We start from the raw sequence: 27,669 nt of genomic DNA, 5'->3' as shown, positions 1-27,669 counted from the left end.
CTGCCGAAGGCCAACACAGCTGTGCACTCCTCCATTCTAACTAATTTGAAGCTTCACTCTTTACCTCTTGTCATGGAGTTTCAATTTACTTACAGTTCCTTCTTTTATGACCTCTTTTGATTCCATTTGGGGACAATTTGCTTTTGTTTAGCCCTATACCAGTTGGAAAATCAGTTTTGTTTTTAAGAGAGGGGTAAGCTGCAATCATGTATATCATCTTCTTGCAAAGTTATTTGTTCATGCTGTTTTGAAATGTAGTATTGTTCAACTTCAACAGAAAATTATTGGAACCTATGTATTTAGAGGAGTTGATGATTTGTTAGTAAAGTAAGCTTACGTTATTTAACCATTAGCTGAATGAAGACTGAATTATAATTTAATTTTTGTACATAATTTTTAAAGTATGAGTTCATTCAGCTAAAGAATAACCATAGCAAAAGTCACATGCTTGTTTGTCTATTTGTTCCTGATTGTATTGCTTTGAATAGTATCACATTAGGCTACTTACCATGGCATGTCCATGAAGAAAGTTTATATAGAACCCAATTTTTATGGAAGATTTTCTTTTAAAATAAGATTGAGAAAGCTTATGTTGTACTAGTTGCTATGAAATTTAAAGTCAGTGGTGATTTGTGCATATTCTGTTTGTCTCTTCCTTCTCTTCTTCTATTCTGGCATTTATGTGGTTTTGTATAATGTATTACAGGTTACTTGGTAAAAAAGAAAAAAACTGTCTTCCTAATTTAGTAACTGAGATAAATTAGCACTTGAACAACGTCTAGACCTTACTCATCCATCCAATCACCTAGGATAAAACAATATATCCAACCCAATAGTCCTAAAATCAAGTCCAAAATAGAGCAAAATCAGCACTAATAAGTATAAGTTATTGTCCCAAAACCAAGTCATAGCACCTTAAATCTACAACATTTTAATATTCCCCAATAGGTTTCGGCGCTTAAATTTCATTACCCAGGCAAAATGAGCGCACCATGCCATAGAATATGGCATACCCCTATGTAGTGACACCTGTGGAATACCTATGAACAAAAACAAAATACCCAAAAATATAAAAATATACCAAAAAAAAATTCCAAGCTTTCTTAACCAACATTCACCTAGCACTAAATCAAACTAAACACAATGGGTAATAAAATTATCCATGTAAACATACATTTGTGTGGTCACACCATGTCATTATGGAAACCCTAAATGCCGAAGTCCAGAACTTTGATGGCTTGATCAGGGTACGATTTGTTATATAGATGACCAGTACATTTTGTAGTCCTTTACATCTGTTGAAATATTCAGATTTTCTTTTGAGAAAAAGAAAAAGCAAGAGCATTTCTAAAGTCCTAAATAGTTGCCATCATGACTTGTACAATTCTGGAAACTGTTGCTGATTAACATGTAATATTCCACTAGGAGTTAAAAACTTGAATGAGGTTTTGAACTATCTTGCATGGGTGTAATTTTGAAACTTTTCCTTGCCAACCAACAAATGCACCAAGATTTTGTCCATCAAAACATGAGATAATTGGCACTCAAGAGGCTAGTTCTTGTCAAGCATATCAAATTTACTCATGACGTTATTATAACCAAAATTTTACTCAACAGTTAGATATATTAAAAAATATAAAAACAAACAATTTTTTTGCCTATGCATGCAAATGTCAAAATCTGCTTGAAGGCCTATGTTTGTTGGCAATGCCAGATAGTCTTCAATGATCAGGATGTAAAGTTGTATTTATTTCTTTGCACGTAAGATCAGACAGTCCATGACACCCATGGTCTCAGATTTTGAAAAAAAAAACTTGATGGGGTATTCCTGTCATGGATGTTAACAACCTTGAAGTAAATTTGTTTTGTAAAATTAGGGTTTTAAAGCCAGGGGAAGTTTTTACTATTATTACTTTTTGTGTCATGGAAGACACATTTCTAAAGTAGTTTCTTTTTCAAAGATAATTTATGTCTTCCTTATTTATGGATTAGTTTTAATGAAAATTAGGACTTTTCTAGATTGCAGTAATATATCGGCCATATGATAAAGAATATATTCAAAAAATAGGTTTTTACTCAAGTAAGTATTGTATTGTATTTCATTAAAAAACAATTATTTTGTAGCTTAAATTGGTCACTAGGGTCTATTTTAGATTGCCCGAAAATAAACTGGTCATTACAAATTTTTATAATTAACTCTTTAAATCAGCAATATCAAACCCGATTATACGACAGTGTCTAAAACTACAGTGGAAAGATGATGATAACGTCGGGAAGGACGACACGTCAGTGATGGCGACAGAATTGTTGATGATTGCTGTGATGAGATTGATGCTGACCACCAAGACGACTTAAATAGTGATGAAGGTTTTAATATTGATGACAAAAATGATTTATATTGACAATAGAAATGATGGGAATAGCAAAAGAGGATAACGACGATAACATTTGGGTCAAATTGGAGCTGCAGGGCTTGATGCCCCTCTAGCCCTCACATCCTAGAATATCTAAACTTTTGCTGGCTTGAATTTTGCGTGGGTGGATTTTTTCATAGGTTTTGCCACAGTGGACCTTGTTTTGTCAGGTATAATCTTGTATGGGTTAACATTTGCAGGTTGATCCTAATGTTCTTTCGGCTTATGTGAAACCATACATCTAGGCAAATGTTTAGTGATTCTGAAACATTCAAGTATTTCTGAAACTACCTAGAATACAATTAAATACATTCTAATAGGTCATGTCAAATGCTTCAAGTTTCTTATGTGCGGGCTCAGTTCAGCAATAATCATTAAGGCTGGCTCTGCCCCCCCCCCCCCCCAACCTAGGTTAGTGATAATGATTTACTTTAACTACTGTAAAAAATCAATTTATCGTAGCATATCGGACTGATGATGGAAAGCCATGGGTATTACCTGTGGTTAGAAAAGCAGAACAAATTCTTGCAAATGATATGAGCCTTAATAAGGAATACCTCCCAGTTCTTGGACTCGATTCAGTTGCAACGGCTTCGACGAGGATGCTTCTCGGAGAAGATTCTGAAATTTTTAAAGCTGGAAAGGTAAGTTTAACACTTCTGGGATGTTGGTCACCAAGAAAAAACTCTGTTTTTATAATCACTATTAGTTTTGCTGTATTTTTATCTAATGTTAGGATTGACTAAAATTTATAATCTCTTTATGTCCCAAAAATGTAGTTGCTGTGATCTTGTTGTGATATTTAGCTCAGTTTTAGTTTCAGCTTGATGTATAAAAAGAGCAGAAAAGGGAGAACGATTTCAAGAAAAGAGGGGGGATAGAGGGAGAGAGGGGCCACTTTTTAGCTTCATTTACTATAACTCGTATCACGTGACTTTCCAGAAGTCATGGGGTGTCCCCTAAAACAGCAGAGAACTGTCGTTCTGCCTGGAAATAATTGTGTTGTTTTTGGGAAGAAGACGAAGAGACAATAGAGTCCCTTCCATTAAATAGGGTCCCTAGTATTTAACTATTTAAAAGCTTCCATTATTAGTTGGGTCTGTCAGATTTAAAAAAAAGAAGAATAAAAGAACATTGTTTTCTGTAAGTGAAACGAAGTGAGGGCGTTTTAAAAGAGAAGAGGGGAGTCAGTATTTCGGACTCGTGTTACATAATTGCAGAAGCCCAGTCGTGAAATGCTCCCGATGCTCCGATCCCCACGAATCATCAAAGGACTCTCCCTGTCAGTTGTCCCCTAAATGCGCTAACTGTGGTGGAGACCATGTGTCATATAGTTTGTGATGTCCCAAGTTGCGTGCTATTGCTACCAAAGGTATTGCCAAATGATATCTTTGCCTATCTCTATTTGTTCTTTTAATATTAATGGGACCAAAGATAAGGACATTTGTATTGATAATCTTCTTAATACATTTGACGTAGTCCTTTTTCAAGAACATTTATTGCCGGCTGTGAGCGTAAATTTCCTTCGACGTAGCCCCGGCCACATTGTTTTTTCTACAAATGCCCGAAGAACTCGTGGTCGTCCCTCCGGTGGGTTGGCTTGCGTGCTGAATCGGAAACTCTCTTCCCTTTCCCCACAGTGTTACGGATCTGATGATATTTATTTAGCCGTCAGAATTGGTTATCTTGTACTAGTCAATGTTTATTTGCCGCATAATAAGAATAATCTTGCGTCATTCACCCATTTTGTTAAAGCGTGCAAAAAACTGAAAAATTTGGTATCGGGTATTGAGAAACTTGGTTATGATTGGCTACTAATGGGTGACATGAACTGTGATATGACAATGTCCTCCCCCCGATCCGATTCACTGCTAGAGTGCCTCCCCCTTGGTTTCCGGAGTCTGACAAAAGATCTTCCATTTACTTACATACATGCCAGCGGCTCCCAGTCTAACCTTGACCACTGTGTATGCTCTGCTGGTGTTACAACTTCAACTGTCCATGTTGATGAAGATGAAAGAGATTATGATCACATACCCATATCTCTGTGTGTGTCAGTCACATCTAAACTAGTAATAAATGCTCCCCAATCCGTAGAAAAAAAGTGGTTTCAACGGCGAAATTGGAATCGTTGTGATTGGCCTTTATATGTGGCCACGCTTGCAAGCCTGCTGAGTACCATTAATGTGCCTTATAACCTCCTCTGTTGTGGAGTTAGCTCACCTAGTGCTCGTTTGCAATTGAATACGTATTATCATCAAATCATTTTATGTTTGAAAAAAACTGAACAATTAGCTGTCCCAATTGAACGTATTCGGTCCAACACGCGAAAGTTTGTTTGGAATTATGACCCTCTTTTGAAAAAAGTTAAAAATCAGGCCAAGCTATGGTTACGTATTTGGATTGCTTGTGGGCGTCCCTCTCGTAGTACTGTTTTTTATATTAAACGTAAAACGAAAACGGCTTATAAAAGACAACTGCGGTCCGTCCGTGAAGCTGGAGTTAATTTTCCAAACAGTTCGAAAGAGTGGAAGTTTGTGACTAATTCTTCTAAGTTTACTGATTATAAGAGTGATAATATTCCGCAATCAGCTTGGATCCAACATTATTCTAATATTTTTTCCCGTGTTAATTTCGCTGTTCATAGCCGATATTCCCAACTCCTTGCTAAGTGCCTTCCCGGAAAAATGCAACAAAAGCACGTCCTTCCTGTGTCAGCTGGTATAATTACTGAATCGATCAGGCGGCTGAAGTCTCAGTCTATTGATATTGATGGTATAAGCGTTTTTCATTTACGGGAAGATTCTCGGGAACTAGTAAAACATTTGCAGCTACTTTTTCAAATGTGTCTTTGTTGTTCTTTAGTGCCTGATAGTTTCCTATGTGGTACTGTTACCTCAATTGTAAAGAGAGGAAAAGACGTAAATAAATGTGATTCTTATAGGCCTATTACTGTCGCCTGCAATATTAGCAAACTTTTTGAATATGTGCTTCTTCCTTACATTATTGATTTTGTGAATTATGATGCTAATCAGTTTGGATTTAGAAAGGGGATTTCTTGTCATTATACACATTGGGTGCTTGCTCTCCTTTTTAAGGATGCACAAACGAAAGGTCAATCATTACATATATGTGCTTTAGACATATCTAAAGCTTTTGACAGTGTTGTGCACCCTCAGGCTTTTTATTCTTTACATCAGCTTGGTATAAATCCATCGATTATTTCTCTGCTATGGTTTTGGTATTCGAATTCATATGTTAGATTGAAATCGAATGGATGTGTTTTTGGAAATATTCCTGTTAAAAGCGGGGTTAGGCAAGGAGGAGTTCTTTCGCCTTATATTTTTAATGCTTGTATTTCGAGTGTGATTAATAAGATTCCCTCCAGTTGTTTTTTTGGTTTTTAGGAAGTGTCTTATTTATCATATGCTGATGACTTCCTCCTGATTAGTCGTTACAAAATGAGGCTTGAATGGAATGTTAGCATGGTGGGATCTATGCTTAGTGAACTAGGCCTATCATTAAATACTTTGAAATGTGAATATTTACTTTTTAACGCTGTTAATCCCCCTGCTACTCCCCTTGCTTGCAATACCTTTACGGTACCTCGGGTCCCTGTTATTAAATGGCTTGGTATTTCCATTTGTGAATCCGTAGGAAGTATCCGACGTAAATTTATTTGTGATTCGAAGGATAAGCTTAAAGCTGGTTATGGGAAAATTGTTGCAAACCGTGGACGTTTTAATAGGCATGGTCTTGCTAAACTCTACTGTAGTTTCTGTGACCATGCGATTTTATTCGCTTCTGGGCTGTATCCGCTTTTTACTAAGCATGATCTGAAACAAATGAAGGTTAATTATTTTAGATATTGTAAGTTCCTATTATATTTGCCGCTTGCTGTGCGAAATAGGCGCCTTGTTGGTCGTTATGGTGCAACAGAAATTCTGTCCTCGCTTGAAATGGTGCAAGCGAAGATCAGTCAGGATGCTAGTTTTCGGTTGGGCCCACATCACAGTCTTATCCGTTTTTTTTATTAGTGTTTATATTTGTGGTTAGATTGTCGCTGTTCTTTTTCTTTTTTGTGTTTGTATTACTCCACTATTTTACATTTATTGTACAGTGGGTTATAAATAAAATAAATAAATAAAAAAAAAAATTAATTGTTAACTGGAAATGATGTAATCCAACCTGGGAGACTATTTTGAGGAGGTTCAGAAAGCTATTCTCCAGTTTATTCGATGTCAAACAAGATTATAATATTTTTTGTCCTTGAAATGTCAAAACAAGAATGCTATTTTTCCATTGAATTGCTCTTTAGATAAGTCCCGTTCTTACCTCTCTTATTCCCAAAAAGAAAGCCAAAATGACACATACAAATGATTTATTTAACAAACCAAGCATGTGCACAGTAGGGATTAGATTGCCCCCTGAAATGTCACGATTTTTCTAATTATCTTCATGATTCTATATTTTTCATATAATTGGCCGGTTTAGATAAGTTTGGTTCTCTCCCTCCCCCTGAAATAAATTCCTACGCATGGTTCGGAAAGAAGCTTTGTGTGTTTTTGTTCGTTTTGTTTCAACTTCGCTTTTTACTGTTACTCTAGAAGCTCTAAAAAAAAGAAAAATCCCCCCAATCAAAAGCATTTCCCCTCTCCCTGCCCAAGATCCTCCCTACAAAAACTTAGGAATTTACCTTAAATTTACTCCTACTACCCCCTTTGAAATAAAAATGATCACTGCAATAAGAGTTGCAATTTTTAAATTGCTAAAATCAATGTTCTCTCATAATATTAACCGTGATGGATCTCTGCTAATAGCAGTAGAAGATCAGAAATCAGCAGATACAATAATTAACCTAAAATCCCTTCTGAATACCCCAATTATTGCATCTAATTGGAACCCAAAACAATCACCAACAAAAATAGTAGTTTATAATGTTCCCCCAGAGATATCCACTCAGGAGTTAAAAGAAGGGCTCTCAGATAGGGTTGGAAACACAATCCTAGTTGAGGATGTTACCCAGCTTGGCAAACCTAACTCTAATGGCCTAAAAACTAGTAGATCCTTCTTATTCACACTGAAGGAAAAAATCAATATCCCGGAAAAATTGTTCCTATTTGGGCAAATCAAACCACACAAAGAATACAAACCTAAGCTTATCCAATATCAGACGTGTCTCAAACTGAGACACACAACAAACAACTGCAATGAAACTCTCTGAGAGTGTAGTAATTGTAAAGCTTTCCATCCTAATGAACTGAAAACTTGCAACAACACTCAGCCTACATGCATCAATTGCAAAGGCCCACATGAATTACAAATAAATCATTATGCCCTGCATACACGAAAAGAGCTCTAACACTCCAAATATCAACAGAGAAGGCCATCCCATACCCCTTTGCAGCAATGGAAACAAATGCTGCCCAACAATACCAAATAAAGCCTGTAATGAAACCAACCAAAACCCCCAAGTCACACACCCCCAATGCATCAAGCACCCCATATAAAACACCATCTTCTAAGCCCCCCAGCTCAAATCCCTATCAGAAGGAATCACCAAGCCAACAAGCCTCCTTGTCCGGTGAGATGAGGTCAGCCTGGCCCCCCCCCTCCCAAGAAGAAACAAACCAGAAAACCTACCCGGAAATAGTCCCTTAGCCGACAAACAGGATTCAAAACCAAAAATGCAATTCCCAAATATATGCTTATTCATTCTAAACTGTAATGCAGTTCAGGCCATGAACATACAGCAACTACAGAAAGCGAAAATCATTGCAGAATTGGCAAAAATCTACATCACTGATTATATGCTCATTCAAGCAAAAAAAGATCTTGCTTTACTTTTAACAAAGCTGAACATTGATATAGAGCCATATGAAGAATAAATCAACAACACAACAAATATCAATACTCCAATGGAATGTAAGATCACTCACAGAAAATAAGCTAAATAAACTAATATCATTTATGAATAATATTTCCATTAATATTGCTTTCCTCCAGGAAACTCATTTAACCCAAAATCAACAAATTAAGTCTCTGGGATATACTATCCTCAGAAAGGATAGATCTTCAGAAAGAAAAGGAGCTAGGGTAGCTTTATTAGTTAAAAATAATATAAAATTCTGGGGCATCAATTTTCCAGATTTTGCAAATGATGTGGACGCAATTGGTATGAGTGTTTGGCTGAATAATTTAAAAACCTACATAATAAGTTTTTATAACCCTAATGGCCAAACTACAGATGCCAAGGATTTCTTTAATTATATAAATAATTCTAATATGTTAAAAAACATCATTATTTGTGGACATTTCAATGCCCACAGCCTTTTGTGGGGGAATAAACCAGCAAGTAAAGCTGGTAAATTCATTGAGCATATGACTTCAAATAATAATGAATTAGCTGTTGCTACCCCTCCAAACCTGAAAACATATTTTAACCCCAAAAGTGGCAGATTCTCCACAATTGACCTACAAACTGTGTTACTAAATTTTTTGAATAAAATTTACATAAATAAAACAGATAGTCTATGTACTGACCACTTTGCTATAGTTTGCTCCCTAAATGAACCTGCTGAAACTTTATCTCATACCTCCAAATATATCAACACTAAAGCAAATTGGTCTATGTTCCAAAATAAGCTAAATGATGAAATTACAAGTTTCACCCAAATTTCATGCATTTCTAACACAACAGCTGACACATATGCTGAAGCCTTGACATCTTTACTAATAAATACAGCTAATCATGCTATCCCCAGGACAACACCTAAGAAAACATTCCCTAAACAAATTCCTAAGGCATGGTGGACAAATGAGTGCCTAAATAAATGGAGAATAAAAAGGGCAGCTAGGACAGAATTCATAAAAAAAACTATCACTTACTACATATTTAAAAAAATTACAAGCAGAATCTAATCTAAAAAGGACTATAATAGATGCTAAATATAAATACTGGAATAATTTTGCAAATAATCTCTCCAGAGAAACACATGAGCCAATTATACATAAAGTCATAAGCCACATCTGTGGGAAAAAGACTTCCTCTAACCCACTCCTGTATGAGCTTTTACATAATAATACCCATTATGACAATGATAATGAAAAAGCTAAGCTATTTGCAACTCTTTTTGTTAATAAGCTAACATCAAATAATCAAAGCAAACTGTCCCCTTTTCCTATGAACCCAAGTTACCAACCACGCCCAGGATCCGAGTGCATAACTAATCCATTTTCAATCCAGGAATTGAATAATGCAATACATCATATTAGGACCAAAACTAACGGCAGCTATGACAATATACACCCTACATGGATAAAAAATCTCACACCTTCATACAAACAAGAACTGCTAAATTGTTATAATCACGCTTGGGCATCTTCTATGTTCCCCAATGTATGGAAATGTTCCTCCCTCCTACCAAACCTAAAGAAAAATAAACTCAAAGATAACCCTGAGTCTTATAGGCCCATAATGATTACTCCTGTGATGGGGAAAATAATGGAGAAAATGATCTATCACAGACTCCTCTGGTTTGTTGGAAAAAATAATATGATCCCTCACACTCAAACTGGATTCAGGAATCACCACTCCTCAACAGATGCTTTCATTTTGCTAACAAATGCAATAAATGAATCTTTCTCAAAAAATAATGTCCTAGTTGCAGCTTTCCTAGAGTTTGAAGGGGCATATGACAATGAGAACCACCAAATCCTTTTAAACAAACTTGCAAACCTTGGAGTACCCCCTAAGCTAGTATCTTTTATTAAATCCTTCATAGAAGTGCGAAGTTTCATCGTTTGTGTTGGTTCAGCCTCTTCACTCCAAAAGACAATAACCAAAGGCCTACCTCAGGAAGCAGTCCTCAGTTGCCTCCTATTTGCCCTATATCTCTGGGACATGAACCTACCCCACACGAATCTACAATATGCTGATGATCTGGTGCTATGGTCATCTGGCAACACCTTTCAGATAGCACAGTCAAATCTGCAAAAGTCACTTTTCCAGTTTGAAAAATTCTCTCAACATTCAGATTTACCCATTGCACCCACCAAGTCAAAAATAATCCAATTTCACCGGAAGCTTTACAATGTTAATGCAAAACTAACTAAATAAAACAACTATTCCAGAAGATAATCATATTAATTACCTAGGTCTAATGCTTGACCAAAACTTAATTTCCACCTCCACATTTCAAACACAATAAAAAAATGCTATAGAAAAACAAATATACTAAAAAGACTTCTTTCCGCACCCTGGGGCTGTAAGGAGAAAACCTTACTCCAGTTTTATAAATCACATATAAGACCCCATATTGACTATGGGCTCATCGTCTATGGTGCATGTGCAAAGAACCAGATGAAAAAAATTGAAACAACACAAAATGATATAATACGTCTCATATTTGGTCTGAAACCCACAAGCACAAAGTTTCTGCTTATGGAAAGTGGTTTAACAACAATAAGGGAGAGACGTAGCTTTCTCTTGACAAAACATCTTCCAAAAATTGAATCAAATAGCTCATACACACTACATAATTGGTTAAGAAATCCAGCCATGTATAGAGGCATTGAAGATGAGTATGCCAATATTCAGAAGAAGTTCCCCATACCAGCAAAGTCAATTGCACCCACTTTCCCCCAATCCCCCCATGGAATTGGTCAAGTCCCATAATAAATAATGACTTCTCAAAGTGGAATAAAGATTTAACCCCCATTGCTTTTGTCCAGAATAAATTTGCAGAACTTAATACAATTACCTATAAAAATCCCTTCCAAATATTTGTTGATGGGTCAAAAATGAATGAGAAGGTTGCAAGTGGTGTTTTCCTTCCTCACCTGAAAATTGCAATGGGCGAGAGATTATATAATAACTTATCTATAATGTTTGCTAAGTTAAATGCCATAATCATGGCATTAGAAAACCTTAAGGAAAACCAACCTTTGATTGCAAATTCAAAGAATATTATCATATATTCCGACTCTCTATCAAGCCTTGAGTTGCTGGCCTCAGCTCCTCAATATAAGTTGGACATTGACACTTATCATTGTCTCAGTATTATAGATAATCTTGCTTCAAGTGGAATAAAAACTTACTTTCAGTACATTCCTAGCCACTCTGGCATAAGTGGTAATCATCAGGTTGATGAAATAGCAAAAAATGCTATAAATATTGACCAGCCAAGTGGGAGACCAATTGAAGTGGTTCAATTCCCCTGTCCCCTCTTTGCAGGCATTGTAATATGAATAATGAAACAATTGACCATTGCCTATTTGAATGTAATATGCTGACGTCTGCACAACATACCTTGCTTTGTAAACTGTTAAAATGCTTCAAACACCACAAAATCTCACTATCAGCCAAGATCCTAGCCAACTATACCTGCACACAGAGCACAGAAATCGATATCTATCATCTTACATTTGAACTCCTTGAGTCAAAAGATCTACTGAAAGATATCTGAGAATATCTAATAAATAAGAGACAACCAAGCCAGTAGCTCTGTAGCCCACAGAGTGAAGCAAAAAGAAAAGGGCTAAATAGTACTAACTGAATAGCCCGCCTGCTGTGAATTAGAAGAAGAAGAAGAAGGATAACTTTTTTTTTATTACGTTCGCTATCGTCGGAAGGCTCAACAACCTCTGGAGAATACCGCATATATCTAGGCGCACGAAAATGCGAATTTATAATGCATCCGTAGGCTTGGTTCTCCTCTATGCAGCGGAAACCTGGCCTCTCAAATCAACAATCCTCAGAATGATAGACATCTGCCAGACGAAACAACACCATCAGATTGAGGTTTGATGGGACGATTTCTTGAGTAAATAAAGGCTGCTCGCACTTCCCTCCCAAGGGCCGTTATCTGTCCAAATGGCCCGGCGAACTTTTAGATGTTTTAGGTAACACCTGCGCATGCCAAAGACAACCCCAGCCTGAATAGTCTACGATTTTGACACTAATGCTCATGGCTGGTCTCACCCGAGGGGCAGACCTCAGACAAGGTGGAAGGATAGCCTCAACAAATTCCTTGAGATAGCTAACATTGCTGTCGCAGAGGCCCCATTAATAGCAGTAGACCGGTCAGCCTGGAGGAGAAGAGTTGCGACGCTCTCTACGCTACCCCCAACATGGCAGGAGCCTTAAGTCAAAGTAAGTCAAGTTCGTTATAAGGTTTTAAAAATATACACAACAAACCTTGTGAAAAGATCTTTGACCAACTTAGGCCAAAAAAAACTACAGAAGTCAACATGGGTGTTGGTTAAAATAGGGCACTAAATATAGGTTTTAATTCGCATCTCTCTTAAAGTTTCTTTTTAAGAAATCTGCAGTTTTGTCACAAAGAGTCCAAGTAGTATATTATCGTTGGTATCTTCTGCTGCAATTTTTCTGCTGCAAAGCTGCAAAGTATTTTGAACTTCTCATAAGAAAGTATACTCTCCTTATTCTTGCTTCTTGGACTGCAACTTTTTAGGAAAATTGATCATTAGAAATGGGAATTGTACCACTCACGATGGTCGAAAACCCTACACAGGATTACTACAGTCCTCCACTTGAACAACAAGGAATTTATTTTTAGAACTGGATTATCTCCTTTTTTAGCTCGTTTTTCTCTCTTTCTTTTATTTGCTATCAGTGGAACACTGGAAAGCAGGGCACACATGTTTAAAACATTCTTTAATAGGGTTTGAACCTGGACAACCATGGCCTGATTAGGAAATCCTAATCACTAGACTACCAAAGCCAAGACGGTACTTTTTGTCATATACTTTTTGCTGTCTTCAATCACTCACAAAGTGACAGAAAACCCATTTTGGTGTGATTTTTTAAGATTGGGGGCTCAGAACTATCTGTTTAGGGTCTTAGACTGTTAAAAATTGATCGCATATGCTGGAACTCCCATTCTTTGACATTTTGGCCCTTTTTGGGCGAACATTGATGGCATAAAATGGCAGAAAACGCCACTCTGCTTTAATGTGCTGCAGACGGAAAAAGACCGCCTTGAGAGATGGAAAGAACATTTCTCCGAGCTCCTCAATCCTATAAAAGTTCCGTGTGGTCTACCTGATTTCCAGAGTGTACCGAAGGAGCCCTACCAGATAGATATACAATCACCGTCATTTGCTGATGTTCTGCGGGCACTGAAAAACATAAAAAATAACAAAGCCCCCGGAGAGGATGGCATCTCAGCAAAGATGTATAAGTCATCCACCATACTATTATGCCAGCTGAAAGATTTGCTAGTTGAAGTATGGACGACAAAGAAATTCCCAAAAGATTGGAAACTCTCAGTACTTATACCGGTATATAAAAAGGGAGACAAGGCATTCTGCTCTAACTACCGAGGTATATCACTAATAGACCACGCCATGTAGGTCTTTTGCATAATCGCCCTCAACCGTTTGAAGGACGCTCGAGACAAGTTGATAAGACCAAAACAAGCAGGTTTCAGACCTGGCAAGGGCTGTCAAGAACATATTCTTACCATCCGTCTCATCATAAAGCAGAGCGAGAGATTTCAACTGTCTACTTTCATCGTTTTCATCGATTAATACCGATACGCATGATATTAATACGTCCGACACCGATACACTGTGCAACCCTTTCCCTAGGGACTTTGGAGATTCATATCATCACCAAAACCCGATATATTTGACCTTTGAACTATGAATGCCTATCTCAAATTGTGATTGGATGACTTTGCGGGGAGGGGCCTTTAGGGAGGGGGGCTAGTTCCTCTCCAGTCTTTTTGGCCACTTAAAAAGGGCACTATAAAATTTAATTTCCGTCCGAATGAGCTATTATACATCTCTCGATGCCAATCTGGTCATCCCAACTTGCTAAAAAAAAAAAAAAAAAAAAAAAAAAAAAAAGAAAAAAAAAAGAAGAACGCGAGACAGATCAATGCTACTCCTGCCAAAAAGTCATTTTCCTTGTTATTAAGGGAGGGGGGGGCTGTAATTTCCTATAAATAGGTGATCGACCGTGCTGATTCCAATGGTAGACTTTTCATTTTGATTAGACGCCATTTTCGAGGGGTTTCAGAATTTTTCCGAAATCACCATAAATTATTTTCGCAATAAACTTTTACTTATAAGACGAACTGAAATAATAATTATCATTCCTGAATCAGTGTCAGATCGCATTTGTTTTTCACTAGGTAGTTTTTTTTCTAAACGCGTTTTTTACCTTTTGGTTACTATGAGCTGTGGTTCGCTCCATTTCTTAGGGAGTCTTGGGCAAATTTGTTTTCAAATATTGGGAAACCATAGAAAACGTTGGGAATATTGGAAAACCATGATCGAAAAAACACGGTACTGATATGCCCGATCCCGATACCTGCGATACCAATACGCCCAATAACAATATGGCCAAACCGATACGTTTGGTATCGATGCGTCCGATACCGATACAACGCACATCCCTTTCCTCAAGGACTATGGAAGGTCAGATCATAACCAAAACCATAGATATTGGACCTTTGTACCATGTTGAACAAAATGGCTATCTCTATAAATTTTTGATTGGATGACTTTTGGGGGAGGGATCCTGAAGGGAGGGAGCTAGGGGCCCTCTAATCTTTTTGGTCAGTTAAAAAGGGCACTATAAAACCTAATTTCCGTTGGAATGACATATTACACACTCTGATGCTCTGGTCACCCCCTAGCCCTGCTAGAAAAAGAAAAAGAAATAGAAAAAACGGGAGACAGATCAGTGCTACCTGTGCAAAAAGTGATTTTCCTTGTTGTTCAAGGAGGGGGACTGTAATTCCTCTGCAGTAGGTTTTCGACTATGCTGATTCCAATGGTACATTTTTCAGTTTGATCTGACGCCATTTTTGAGGGGTTTTAGGTTTTTTTGTGAAATCACCTTAAATTTCTTTTCACAATAAACTTTTACTTTTAAGACAAACCGAAATAATAGTTACCGTTCCTGAATCAGCGTTACATGGACATATTTTTTCACTTGGTATTTTTGTTAACGCGTTTTTTAACTTTTGGTTGTTATGGGCTGTGGTTCGCTCTTTACTAGGTTGGAGCTACCGCTGCAACCATGATTAAGAAATGTGCAGAATTTTGTTGGGAGGGGGAACTTTCTGCGGGGGGGGGGGGATTTCCAAGAGAAGAAATTTTCGGGTGAATTTTTCAGGAGAAGTTTTCCGTGAGGAGAAGGGGATTTTCTGGTACTATTTGAAAAACGATGAGAAATTTAATACAAAAAAATTCAACTGAAAGTAAGGACCAACAGTAAAACTTAAAACAAACAGAAATTATTTCTCATATAAAAGCCGCTGCCCCTCCTCAATACACCAATCTATACCTTAAAGTTTTTTACTACTTTAAAAAGCTTCTTATTCTAATTACACGGCCCTTATGTCTCAGGAGTCGTTCTTATAGAGTTGTGACAAAGGGTCAAACTTTAGCGTAAAGACCGGGGTATTGAGGAGGGGGCAGCTCCTTTTATATGCGGAATAATTTCTGTTCGTTCCAAGTTTTAATGTTGCTCCTTGCTTTCAGTTGGAAAAACTTGTTTTTAATTTAATTTCATAAACAATTGAATTTGTGTCTGCTTCTCCTCAAACAATAGGCCTAACAGTTGACCTCTTTTTGTTACGCTATTTCACATTTTTTGGGGTAGAGTTTACGAGAGGCACGAAGCAATATCTATATTTAATGTCAGTTTTTAACAAAAGCTCATTGTAACTTCTTTAGTTTCTTCGCGCGTTAGACAAAAATCTTTTTATAAGGTTTATTGTACATATTCAAAAAGCCTTAAGAACGAACAAAGATGGCTTTTAATCAAAGTTTTCGTGATGAAAGCAAAGAGCAAAGTTTGAAACTTAGAACGATCACTTCGCAGTTTATGCAGGATATACCATGCAAAACTGGTTTAGATAAACTGGTGATATTTCCATATATTTTTAGATTTTTAAAAAACTAGCACAGTACTGAAAATTAAGCTTGCTTGAGTTTTCAGAAAATTAAAGTTGTATATTAATATTTATTGATTTCATGGCTGATGTAAGACCATTGACAACCTTATAAATTTGTCTTTTACTTTCTGCTGGCTACTTACGGACTATTCTGCTCCTAATACTGTTCTGTTGCGTCAATTGTGTATTTTGAGCAGAGCGATCGTTTTGTCACAGTTATACAAATTTTTGAAAACATTATTTAAAAAAGTTTTCCCGAGGGAGGTAAAGAGCGAAGTTGAAACTTATAACGAACAAAAATTATTACTTCACAGCCTATCTAGCAATACACAGCCTACATAGCAATAAAACTAGTACGAACCCACTAATTATGTTTTCCTATGCTTTTAGGGTTATACAAAACTAGCGCTTTACTGTAAACACAAAAGTCAAGTAAAAAAAACAGGACTATTGATTTAAGAGTCAAAAGTGAGCATGTAGCCTGAAAACACTAAACGAATCGATAAGGGTTTTCATAGTCTTACACCAGTTGTGACTTCAGTAACTTTCAGTATACAATTAAAATTATCTTAAAAATATAGGCTAAGCGTAAAACTAAATATTTTTTTAATAACCGCGAAGTAATTGAATAGCGTACAGAAATATTGGATTGATTTATCAAGCATCATTTTGGTCTCGCCAGCTATAATACCAATATTGGGTAATATAAGTCTTATTGGATAATACAGTCTTAAATTGTAAGAAATATTCTTTGGTATTACTTGAAATGAAGATGTCCTTAACAGAACCAAAACGAGAGCCAGTCATTGAACTGAGCCATTGTGCAGAGGTAATACCAAATTAAATGTAAAAAAAAATAAAGAAAAATCCTAAAATGGATTGTTACTTTATCTTAAAAGGGATTGATAATATTTGTATTCTGTAAAAAGTGTCCTTAATTGGTTTGCTTTTACTGTACCAAAACTCCTGTATTATTTTGTGTTTTCAGTAAAGTGCAAGTTTTGTATAACCCTAAAAGCACAGGGAAACATAATTAGTTGGTTTGTTTGTACTGGTTTTCTTGCTATGTGTTGGATAGGCTGTGAAGTAATAATTTTTGTTCGTTTTAAGTTTCAACTTCGCTCTTTACTTCCCTCGGAAAAAGTTTGGTTTTTTTAAGTTAATCTTTGTTCGTTTTTAATTAAAATTTAATTTAGAAACAGCGTTGCCATGATCTTTTTTATTTTTACGGAATAATGTATGTTCGTTTTAAGTTTTAATGGTACTCCTTAGTTTCAGTTGAAAACTTATTTTTAATGTAGCTTCTAATTATTACTGATCTAGGAGAGCTAAAACAACTATAGAAAATACTGCAAACAACCTTGACAGCTACGAAAAAATTTCAGTCTATAACATGGTTCATCATCCATACTTCACAAAACAATACATGTTTTTCAGGAACGTTTGTTTTTCGTTGAGCAAAAAGCTGTTTTTACTCTGCCAACTTTGCGTGAGAAAGCTATAATGGAGACAGGACTTTATAAATCACCTAATCTCTAGGAGAAACTAGAAGGCTACTGTAACAAAAGAGAGCTGTTTAAGGGGTCATTTAAAAACTTATAATTATACCTAATCGCTTTAAATAAATTTGACTTGATAGCACATTACCACGAAGTGCACTTTCGGTTGTTTACCCCATTTATTTTTAATGAAAAAATTATCTTTTTCAATGAAATGACCAAAAAAAGGGTTTTCAAAACATAGGCAGGAGCAAAAAACTAAGGGCGAAAACGTCCTTTCCTCTCAATTACCGCCGTTAGAACTAGCACACAGGCTTCATCGCAGAGTGAAGTTTAAAGGTTCAATTCAAACCTATTGATCATTCAAGCTTGATTTTTGGTAGACTTTCAGTTGAAAAGTTTATAGTTTTAGTTAATTTATTTTCGCAATAATCTTATACTTTTAAGACGAGTAGGCGATGTATGGAACTTACTATGAGGGTCTGGAGGGGGAGTATATCTGAGGGGTATAATAAACCTCCAGTTAGGGGCTTTGGACCATAATTATTGCACTGCTTTCAAGTAAGAAGTGGTACCAAAAGTGCCGTTTTTACTACTATATGGCACTTTTTGATGGTAAAATTGATATCATGTTCGTAGATATCAGTATATACCATCTTTTGAATTCTGAGCCTTTACGTTCCTTCTGGTTTTTCTGTTAGGTAAACAGGTCATTACACTCTTTGTCAAGAGGATTTACGCAATTTCAAAGTACAACTTGATTGGTGATTAGGATTTGAATAAAAAAAAGGGTAATTAGTAATTGGAAAATTTCTTAATGCTTTTACAATCGGAGATGTTTGATTAACCTTTTGCAAAAAAAGGGGTAATGGGATATGCGAGTATTTGCAAAAAAGGGGTAATTAGTGAATGGAAATTTTTTTTAATGCTTTTAGAATCGGAAGTGTTTGATTAACCTTTGCAAAAAAAAGAGGGTAATGGGATTTGCGATTTGGAGGAGATGGGATGATAGTGTACCGTATAATACACAAGTGATGTTTTGGAGCGTATTGTCAATTTAACGAGAAATGACTGAAGAGTATTTTGAGGGAGATGGGTTGCATGGAGGGTTGAGTTGCATGAGAGTTCAGTTAAAGGGGGGGGGGTACAGTTACACGGAGGTTTAGTTAAATGGGGTCGAATTGCATGAGGGTTCAGTAGCACGAGGGTTCAGTAGCATGGGGGTTCAGTTGTACAGGGTTTCGGTTAGACAGGGGTTCACTTACATGGAGGGATTCAGTTGAACGGGGGGGGGGGGGGGAGATTTGCGATTTGGAGGAGATGGGATGATAGTGTACTGTAAAATACGCAAGTGATGTTTTGGAGCGTATTGTCAATTTAACCAGAAATGACTGAAAAGTGTTTTGAGGGAGATGGGTTGCATGGAGGGTTGAGTTGCATGAGATTTCAGTTAAAGGGGGGAGGGGGAGGGGGTACAGTTACACGGAGATTTAGTTAAACGGGGTCGAGTTGCATGAGGGTTCAGTAGCACGAGGGTTCAATTGCATGGGGGGTTTAGTTGTACAGGATTTCAGTTAAAGAATACCTCCTCGACATTAAACCTAAGGAAATTTATGTATTTGGAATCAGCGTATAAAGCCCAATCATTTTCATGTATCTATAATTATTAAAATTCTTTTTTTTAGAGTTATGGTTACTTTCGGACACACTCAAGAAGTGAAGTTAAAGCAGATAATGGGAAAGTGGAAGAGTTGTAGCCTAAAACAGCCATAATTGTAATTTCGGTTCATTTAGGGTTTCATTTATTTATCGATGCTGATTTGTGGCAGTTTCATGATTGGTAGATTATTTGATGTTATTTTTGCTAATTTTTTGTTTATCATATAAGGCTATTGCGTCTTTCTGAACTTTCTGTTGGAGGCGGGGGTAAGTATTTAGTTTAAATAATTCTAGGAGGAATTGAGTTTTGTGGATGGTGTTGAAAAATGGTACGTGTTGAATATTTGGGTAAACATACGGCTAAGAAACGCTTCACTATAAATAAGGATATTGTGTCTTTCTGAACTTTCTGTGCGAGGCGGGGATAACTATTTAGTTTAAATAATTCTAGGAGGAATTGAGTTTTGTGGCTGGTGTGGAAAAATGGTACTTGTTAAATATTCGGGTAAACATTCGACTATAAATAAGGCTATTGCGTCTTTCTGAACTATCTGTTGGAGGCGGGGGTAAGTATTTAGTTTAAATAATTCTAGGAGGAATTGAGTTTTGTGGATGGGGTTGAAAAATGGTAAGTGTTGAATATTTGGGTAAACATACGGCTAAGAAACGCTTCACTATAAATAAGGCTATTGTGTCTTTCTGAACTGTCTGTGCGAGGCAGGGATATCTATTTAGTTTAAATAATTCTAGGAGGAATTGAGTTTTGTGGCTGATGTGGAAAAATGGTACTTGTTAAATAGTCGGGTAAACATTCGACTATAAATATGGCTATTGCGTCTTTCTGAACTGTCTGTTGGAGGCGGGGGTAAGTATTTAGTTTAAATAATTCTAGGAGGAATTGAGTTTTGTGGATGGTGTTGAAAAATGGTACGTGTTGAATATTTGGGTAAACATACGGCTAAGAAACGCTTCACTATAAAGAAGGCTATCGTGTTTTTCCGAACTTTCTGTGCGAGGCAGCGATAACTATTTAGTTTAAATAATTCTAGGAGGATGAAGTATTTTTTTACTTAACAACTACATTAATAACTTCCAAGGTGATAGGACAGTATGACACAGAATTTATCATTTACCGTGAGTTCAATACCCCTCCCCCCCCCGCAATGACTTCCATGGGTTTTATGACTCCTCCCCACAATGAATTCAGATGGTTTTAAGGCTCATCTCACTAGTCATAACTCCGTTCAACCTTGAGCGACGGTATAAAAGTTTGATGAAGTATTTCTCTGCTTAACAACTACATTAATAGCCTCCAAGATGATAGGACTGTATGACACCGAATTTATCAGTTTGAAAAAATCATCTTGCGGTGTTATATTCGAATGTGCTTTTTTATTATTGTCTATGGATCTCGAAGAAATCGACTGTTATCATTGGTTAGTGAACTATAATCTGTTTGAGTATGATAAAAGCTTGTGGAGTACTACATTACGTTATATAAACAGACTGGGATTCTACGATAGAGTGATTACATCACTTAATAATACTGGTCAGGAACTGAGAAATGTCCAGGAGGAAGTCAGTGAAATTTGCAGCTTTTTCGGAGTTGAAGCGCTCTACGTAAAGGGCAATGTACCTACAGATAAAGTTTTAATTCAAAAGTGTGACCCTAGGATTCCACTTTTCAATCTAGAAGAGTTTAAGTGTTCTAAATTTGAAGGGGGCTATCACCGTCCTGAAGACGAGGTTAGGTTGTTCGCACAGTGGATACCTAAGAACATACCTGATCGTGATAAATCCATAAGACATGTTAAAAACTATTCTATATCATGGGACCATCGTTTGTGGATGTTTAAGAGTGAACTCTAAGTACTATTTTTATGTAAACATTTGTTGTTGTTTTTTTTTTCTAAAAAAAAAAATCTTTTAAAACATTTAAGAAATAAATATCTTTAATGTTAACCCCTTATTTTTTATTTAGAATAGTTCTATTGTAATCACGTAACAAACTCTTTCCTGAAGTCACCTCTTGGATACACAATGCAGAAACTTCATTTAAGAAACTATGAAAAAAATTGTAAGTAAGTAAGTAACAAATTCCTTCTTGAACTCACCTCTTGGATACACAATATAGAAATTTTCATTCAAGAAATTATGAAAATATTTGTAAGTAAGTAACAAACTCTTTATTGACTTGAATTCACCTGCTGGATAAACAGACATTTCGTTCAAGAAATTATGACAAAATTCTAAGTAAGTAACAAACTCTTTATTGTTTTCATGACTTAGATACACGATGTAGAAATTTAATTCAAGAAATTATGAAAAAATTCCCAGTAAGTAACAATTTATTTCTTGAAGTCAACTCGTGGATACACAAAATACGGAAATTTCATTCAAGAAATTATGAAATTATTTGTAAGTAAGTAAAAAACTCTTTATTGATTTCACCTCTTGGATATACAGTACAGATACTTCATTCAAGAAATTATGAAAAAATCGCAAGTAAGTAACTTTTTTTTCTCTTTATCACAAACAATTTTCACTTAGCTAAATGATATAGAAATTTAATTCAAGAAATTATTAAAAAATTCTCAGTAAGTAACAATTTCTTTCTTGAAGTCAACTCTTGGATATGCAATACGGAAATTTCATTCAAGAAATTATGAAAAAATTGTAAGTAAGTAGCAAATTCTTTCTTGAATTCACCTGCTGGATAAACAAAGACATTTCGTTCAAGAAATTATGATAAAAATTCTAAGTAAGTAACAAATTCTTTATTGTTTACACGACTTAGATACACGATGTAGAAATTTAATTCATGAAATTATGAAAGAATTCTCAGTAACTGTTAAAACTATTTTGGATTTGTGTAAAGGATTTTTTCTATTTTTAAGAATAGTTTTTGTTGTTTAAGAACTATTTTCGATTTTCTTACAACTTTTGTATTTTGCAAGAATTGTTTCTGCTTTGTAAGAATTATTTTTGGAATAAGTTTGAATTTTTTGTATGCTATAATAACTATTTGGGATGTTGTTAGGATGTTGTTAGAAAATTTAGTGTCTTGAAGCAAGTATTTGGTATTTTGCATCAAGTATTTTATATTCTGTTAGAACTATTGTGGATTTGTGTAAAGTATTTTTGTATTTATTACGAATAATTTTTGTTTATAAGAACTATTTTGGATTTCTTAAAACTTTTTGTATTTTTTAAGAATTATTTCTGTTTTGTAAGAACTGCTTTGGATTTTGTCTGAACTTTTATATTCTGTAAGAACTATTTTTAATGTTGTTAGAAATCTTTTGGTTTTTTAACAAGTATTTTGTATTTTGCAAGAACTATTTTTTATTCTGTTAGAACTATTTTGGATTTGTCTAAAGTATTTTTGTATTTTGTAAGAACCATTTCCGGATTTTTCTGAACTTTTTGTATTCTGTAAGAACTGTTTTCGATGTTTTCGAAATTTTTGCTATTTTTGAAAAGCATTTTATATTTTGTAGTAACTATATTTTATTCTGCTATAACTATTTTGGATTCGTTTAAAATATTTTTTCTATTTTGTAAGAATAATTTTTGTTTTGTAAGAACTATTTTGGATTTTTTAGAACTTCTTGTATTTTGTAAGAATTATTTATGTTCAGTAAAAATTATTTTTAGAATATGTTTGAACTTTCGTATTCAATTAGAACTATTTGGGATGTTGTTAGAATTTTCATATTTTGAAGCAAGTGTTTTGTATTACGTAGCAAATGTTTTTTAATCTGTGAACTATTTTTTTTATTCTGTTAGAACTATTTTGGATTTGTCTAAAGTATTTTTGTATTTTGTAAGAACTATTTCCGGATTTTTCTGAACTTTTTGTATTCTGTAAGAACTGTTTTCGATGTTTTCGAAATTTTTGCTATTTTTGAAAAGCATTTTATATTTTGTAGTAACTATTTTTTATTCTGCTAGAACTATTTTGGATTCGTTTAAAATATTTTTTCTATTTTGTAAGAATAATTTTTTAGAACTTCTTGTATTTTGTAAGAATTATTTATGTTCAGTAAAAATTATTTTTAGAATATGTTTGAACTTTTGTATTCAATTAGAACTATTTGGGATGTTGTTAGAATTTTCATATTTTGAAGCAAGTGTTTCATAGAGACAACACACACACACACACACACACACACAAACACACAAAAAAACACACACACACACAAACACCCAAAGAAAAAAAGACACAGACAAACAAAAACACACACACACAAACACACACAGAGACACACAGAGAGACAACATCCACACAGAGACGACACACACACACACACAAACACAGACGACACACACAAATAGACGACTAACACATAGAGAAGACACACACACACAGAGACGACAAGCACACACACACACACACACACACACACACGACACACACACACAGAGATGACACACACACAGAGACGACTTACACATATATACGACACAAACACACAGAGACTACAAACACACAGAGACGACACACATATAGAGACGACACTCACACAGAGACTACAAACACACAGAGACAACACACACACAGATATGAAAAACACAAAGCGACGACAAACGCACAGAGAGGACAAAACACACAGAAACGAAACACACACACAGAGACGACACACACACAGAGAGACAACACAGACATAGAGATGACAGAAACACAGACGACACACACACACAGACATACAAAACAGACAAAGCGACGACACACCAACAGAGAGGACAAAAAACACAGAAATGACACACACACACACAGAGACGACACACACATAGAGACAACACAGACAGAGAGATGACAGACACACAGATACAAAACACCCACAGAAACAGAGACCACTCAAACAGAGAGAGGAGACAAACACACACGGAAACAACACACACACACAGATACGAAACACCCACAGAGAGGACACATGCACAGAGACGACACACACACACACAGAGTCCACTCAAACAGAGAGAGGACAAACACACAGAGATGACAGACACAAAGAGACGAATCACTTGCCTTTCCTTGGCACCTTTCCAAACGAGCGGGGATTCCCCACTGATTCCTACACATTGCAAAAAAGTGACCAGCATGAAAACTCCACGTTTTCAACCAGACTGGTTTTTTGACACGACACACACACAGAGTCATAGTGAGAGAGATATCCAAAAAGTTGGGGTTAATCTAGGTTCACTTAGAGTGGCGCGCCACTCTAAGTGAACCTAGATTAACCCCAACTTTTGGATATCTCTCTCACTATGACTCTGTTTGTGTGTGTCGTGTCAAAAACCAGTCTGGTTGAAAACGTGGAGTTTTCATGCTGGTCACTTTTTTGCAATGTGTAGGAATCAGTGGGGAATCCCCGCTCGTTTGGAAAGGTGCCAAGGAAAGGCAAGTGATTCGTCTCTTTGTGTCTGTCGTCTCTGTGTGTTTGTCCTCTCTCTGTTTGAGTGGACTCTGTGTGTGTGTGTCGTCTCTGTGCATGTGTCCTCTCTGTGGATGTTTCGTATATGTGTGTGTGTGTTGTCTCTGTGTGTGTTTGTCTCCTCTCTGTTTGAGTGGACTCTGTCTCTGTGGGTGTTTTGTATCTGTGTGTCTGTGATCTCTATGTCTGTGTTGTCTCTATGTGTGTGTCGTCTCTGTGTGTGTGTGTCGTTTCTGTGTGTTTTGTCCTCTCTGTGCGTGTGTCGTCGCTTTGTCTGTGTTGTCTCTATGTGTGTGTGTGTCGTCTCTGTGTCTGTCATCTCTATGTCTGTGTTGTCTCTATGTGTGTGTGTCGTCTCTGTGTGTGTGTGTAGTGTATGTGTGTTTTTTCCTCTCTGTGCGTGTGTCGTCGCTTTTTGTTTTTGATATGTGTGTGTGTGTTGTCTCTGTGTGTTTGTCGTCTGTGTGTGCGTGTCGTCTCTCTATGTGTGTCGTCTCTGTTTGTGTTTGGTATCTGTGGGTTTGTGTCGTCTCTATGTGTATTTCTTCTCTTTGTGTGTGTGATGTCTGTGTGTGTGTGTCGTCTCTCTGTTTGTGTGTGGGTGTGTGTGCGTGCTTGTGGTGTGTGTGTGTGTGTGTGTCATCTCTATGTGTATGTCTTCTCTGTGTGTGTGTCGTCTCTGTGTGTGTATGTGTGTGTGTGTGTCATCTCTGTGTGGATGTTGTCTCTGTGTGTGTGTGTGTGTGTGTTTGTGTGTGTGTGTTTTTTTTTTTTTTTTTTTTTTTTTTTTTTGTTTTTTTTTTTTTTTTTGTTTTTTTTTTTTTTTTTGTTTTTTTTTTTTTGTGGTTGTGTGTGTGTGTTTTTTTGTGTGTGTGTGTTTGTTTTTTTTTGTGTGTGTTTGTGTGTGTATGTGTGTGTGTGTGTGTGTGTCTCAATGAAACACTTGCTTCAAAATATGAAAATTCTAACAACATCCCAAATAGTTCTAATTGAATACAAAAGTTCAAACATATTCTAAAAATAATTTTTACTGAACATAAATAATTCTTACAAAATACAAGAAGTTCTAAAAAATTATTCTTACAAAATAGAAAAAATATTTTAAACGAATCCAAAATAGTTCTAGCAGAATAAAAAATAGTTACTACAAAATATAAAATGCTTTTCAAAAATAGCAAAAATTTCGAAAACATCGAAAACAGTTCTTACAGAATACAAAAAGTTCAGAACTATCCGGAAATAGTTCTTACAAAATACAAAAATACTTTAGACAAATCCAAAATAGTTCTAACAGAATAAAAAAAAATAGTTCACAGATTAAAAAACATTTGCTACATAATACAAAACACTTGCTTCAAAATATGAAAATTCTAACAACATCCCAAATAGTTCTAATTGAATACAAAAGTTCAAACATATTCTAAAAATAATTTTGACTGAACATAAATAATTCTTACAAAATACAAGAAGTTCTAAAAAATCTAAAATAGTTCTTACAAAACAAAAATTATTCTTACAAAATAGAAAAAATATTTTAAACGAATCCAAAATAGTTTTAGCAGAATAAAATATAGTTACTACAAAATATAAAATGCTTTTCAAAAATAGCAAAAATTTCGAAAACATCGAAAACAGTTCTTACAGAATACAAAAAGTTCAGAAAAATCCGGAAATAGTTCATACAAAATACAAAAATACTTTAGACAAATCCAATATAGTTCTAACAGAATAAAAAATAGTTCTTGCAAAATACAAAATACTTGTTAAAAAACCAAAAGATTTCTAACAACATTAAAAATAGTTCTTACAGAATATAAAAGTTCAAACAAAATCCAAAGTAGTTCTTACAAAACAGAAATAATTCTTAAAAAATACAAAAAGTTTTAAGAAATCCAAAATAGTTCTTACAAAACAAAAATTATTCGTAATAAATACAAAAATACTTTACACAAATCCACAATAGTTCTAACAGAATATAAAATACTTGATGCAAAATACCAAATACTTGCTTCAAGACACTAAATTTTCTAACAACATCCTAACAACATCCCAAATAGTTATTATAGCATACAAAAAATTCAAACTTATTCCAAAAATAATTCTTACAAAGCAGAAACAATTCTTGCAAAATACAAAAAGTTGTAAGAAAATTGAAAATAGTTCTTAAACAACAAAAACTATTCTTAAAAATAGAAAAAATCCTTTACACAAATCTAAAATAGTTTTAACACTTACTGAGAATTTTTTCATAATTTCATGAATTAAATTTCTACATCGTGTATCTAAGTCGTGTAAACAATAAAGAATTTGTTACTTACTTAGAATTTTGTCATAATTTCTTGAACGAAATGTATTTGTTTATCCAGCAGGTGAATTCAAGAAATAATTTTCTACTTAGTTACAATTTTTTCATAATTTCTTGAATGGAATTTCCGTAGTGCGTATCCAAGAGTTGACTTCAAGTAATAAACTATTACTTACTGAAATATTTTTCATAATATTTTGAATTAAATTTCTACAACATGTAGATAAGTGAAAATTGTTTGTGATAAAGAGAAAAAAAAAAGTTACTTACTTGCGATTTTTTCACAATTTCTTTAATGAAGTATATGTACTGTATATCCAAGAGGTGAAATCAATAAAGAGTTTTTTACTTACTTACAAATATTTTCATAATTTCTTGAATGAAATTTCCGTATATTGTGTATCCACGAGATGACTTCAA

The 27,669-nt window shown here is 35.3% G+C and overlaps 1 protein-coding gene across 1 annotated transcript in view; it reads left to right on the top strand.

The window, feature by feature from the left end:
* Got1 (Glutamate oxaloacetate transaminase 1) overlaps positions 1-27,669 on the top strand; it is a 136,162-nt gene that overhangs the window by 10,995 nt on the left and 97,498 nt on the right. Inside the window, exon 2 of the mRNA XM_089088298.1 lies at positions 2,877-3,058. Coding sequence (XP_088944424.1) covers positions 2,877-3,058 — 182 coding nt within the window. The remainder of the gene's footprint in view (positions 1-2,876; positions 3,059-27,669) is intronic.

Source organism: Artemia sp. Qi Xiang Cuo, chromosome 4 (genome assembly GCF_049724085.1).
Source record: "Artemia sp. Qi Xiang Cuo chromosome 4, ASM4972408v1, whole genome shotgun sequence".
NCBI lineage: Eukaryota > Metazoa > Arthropoda > Branchiopoda > Anostraca > Artemiidae > Artemia > Artemia sp. Qi Xiang Cuo.
The sequence above is the reverse complement of the archived record's forward strand: the minus strand, read 5'-3'. Positions and strand labels throughout refer to the sequence as shown.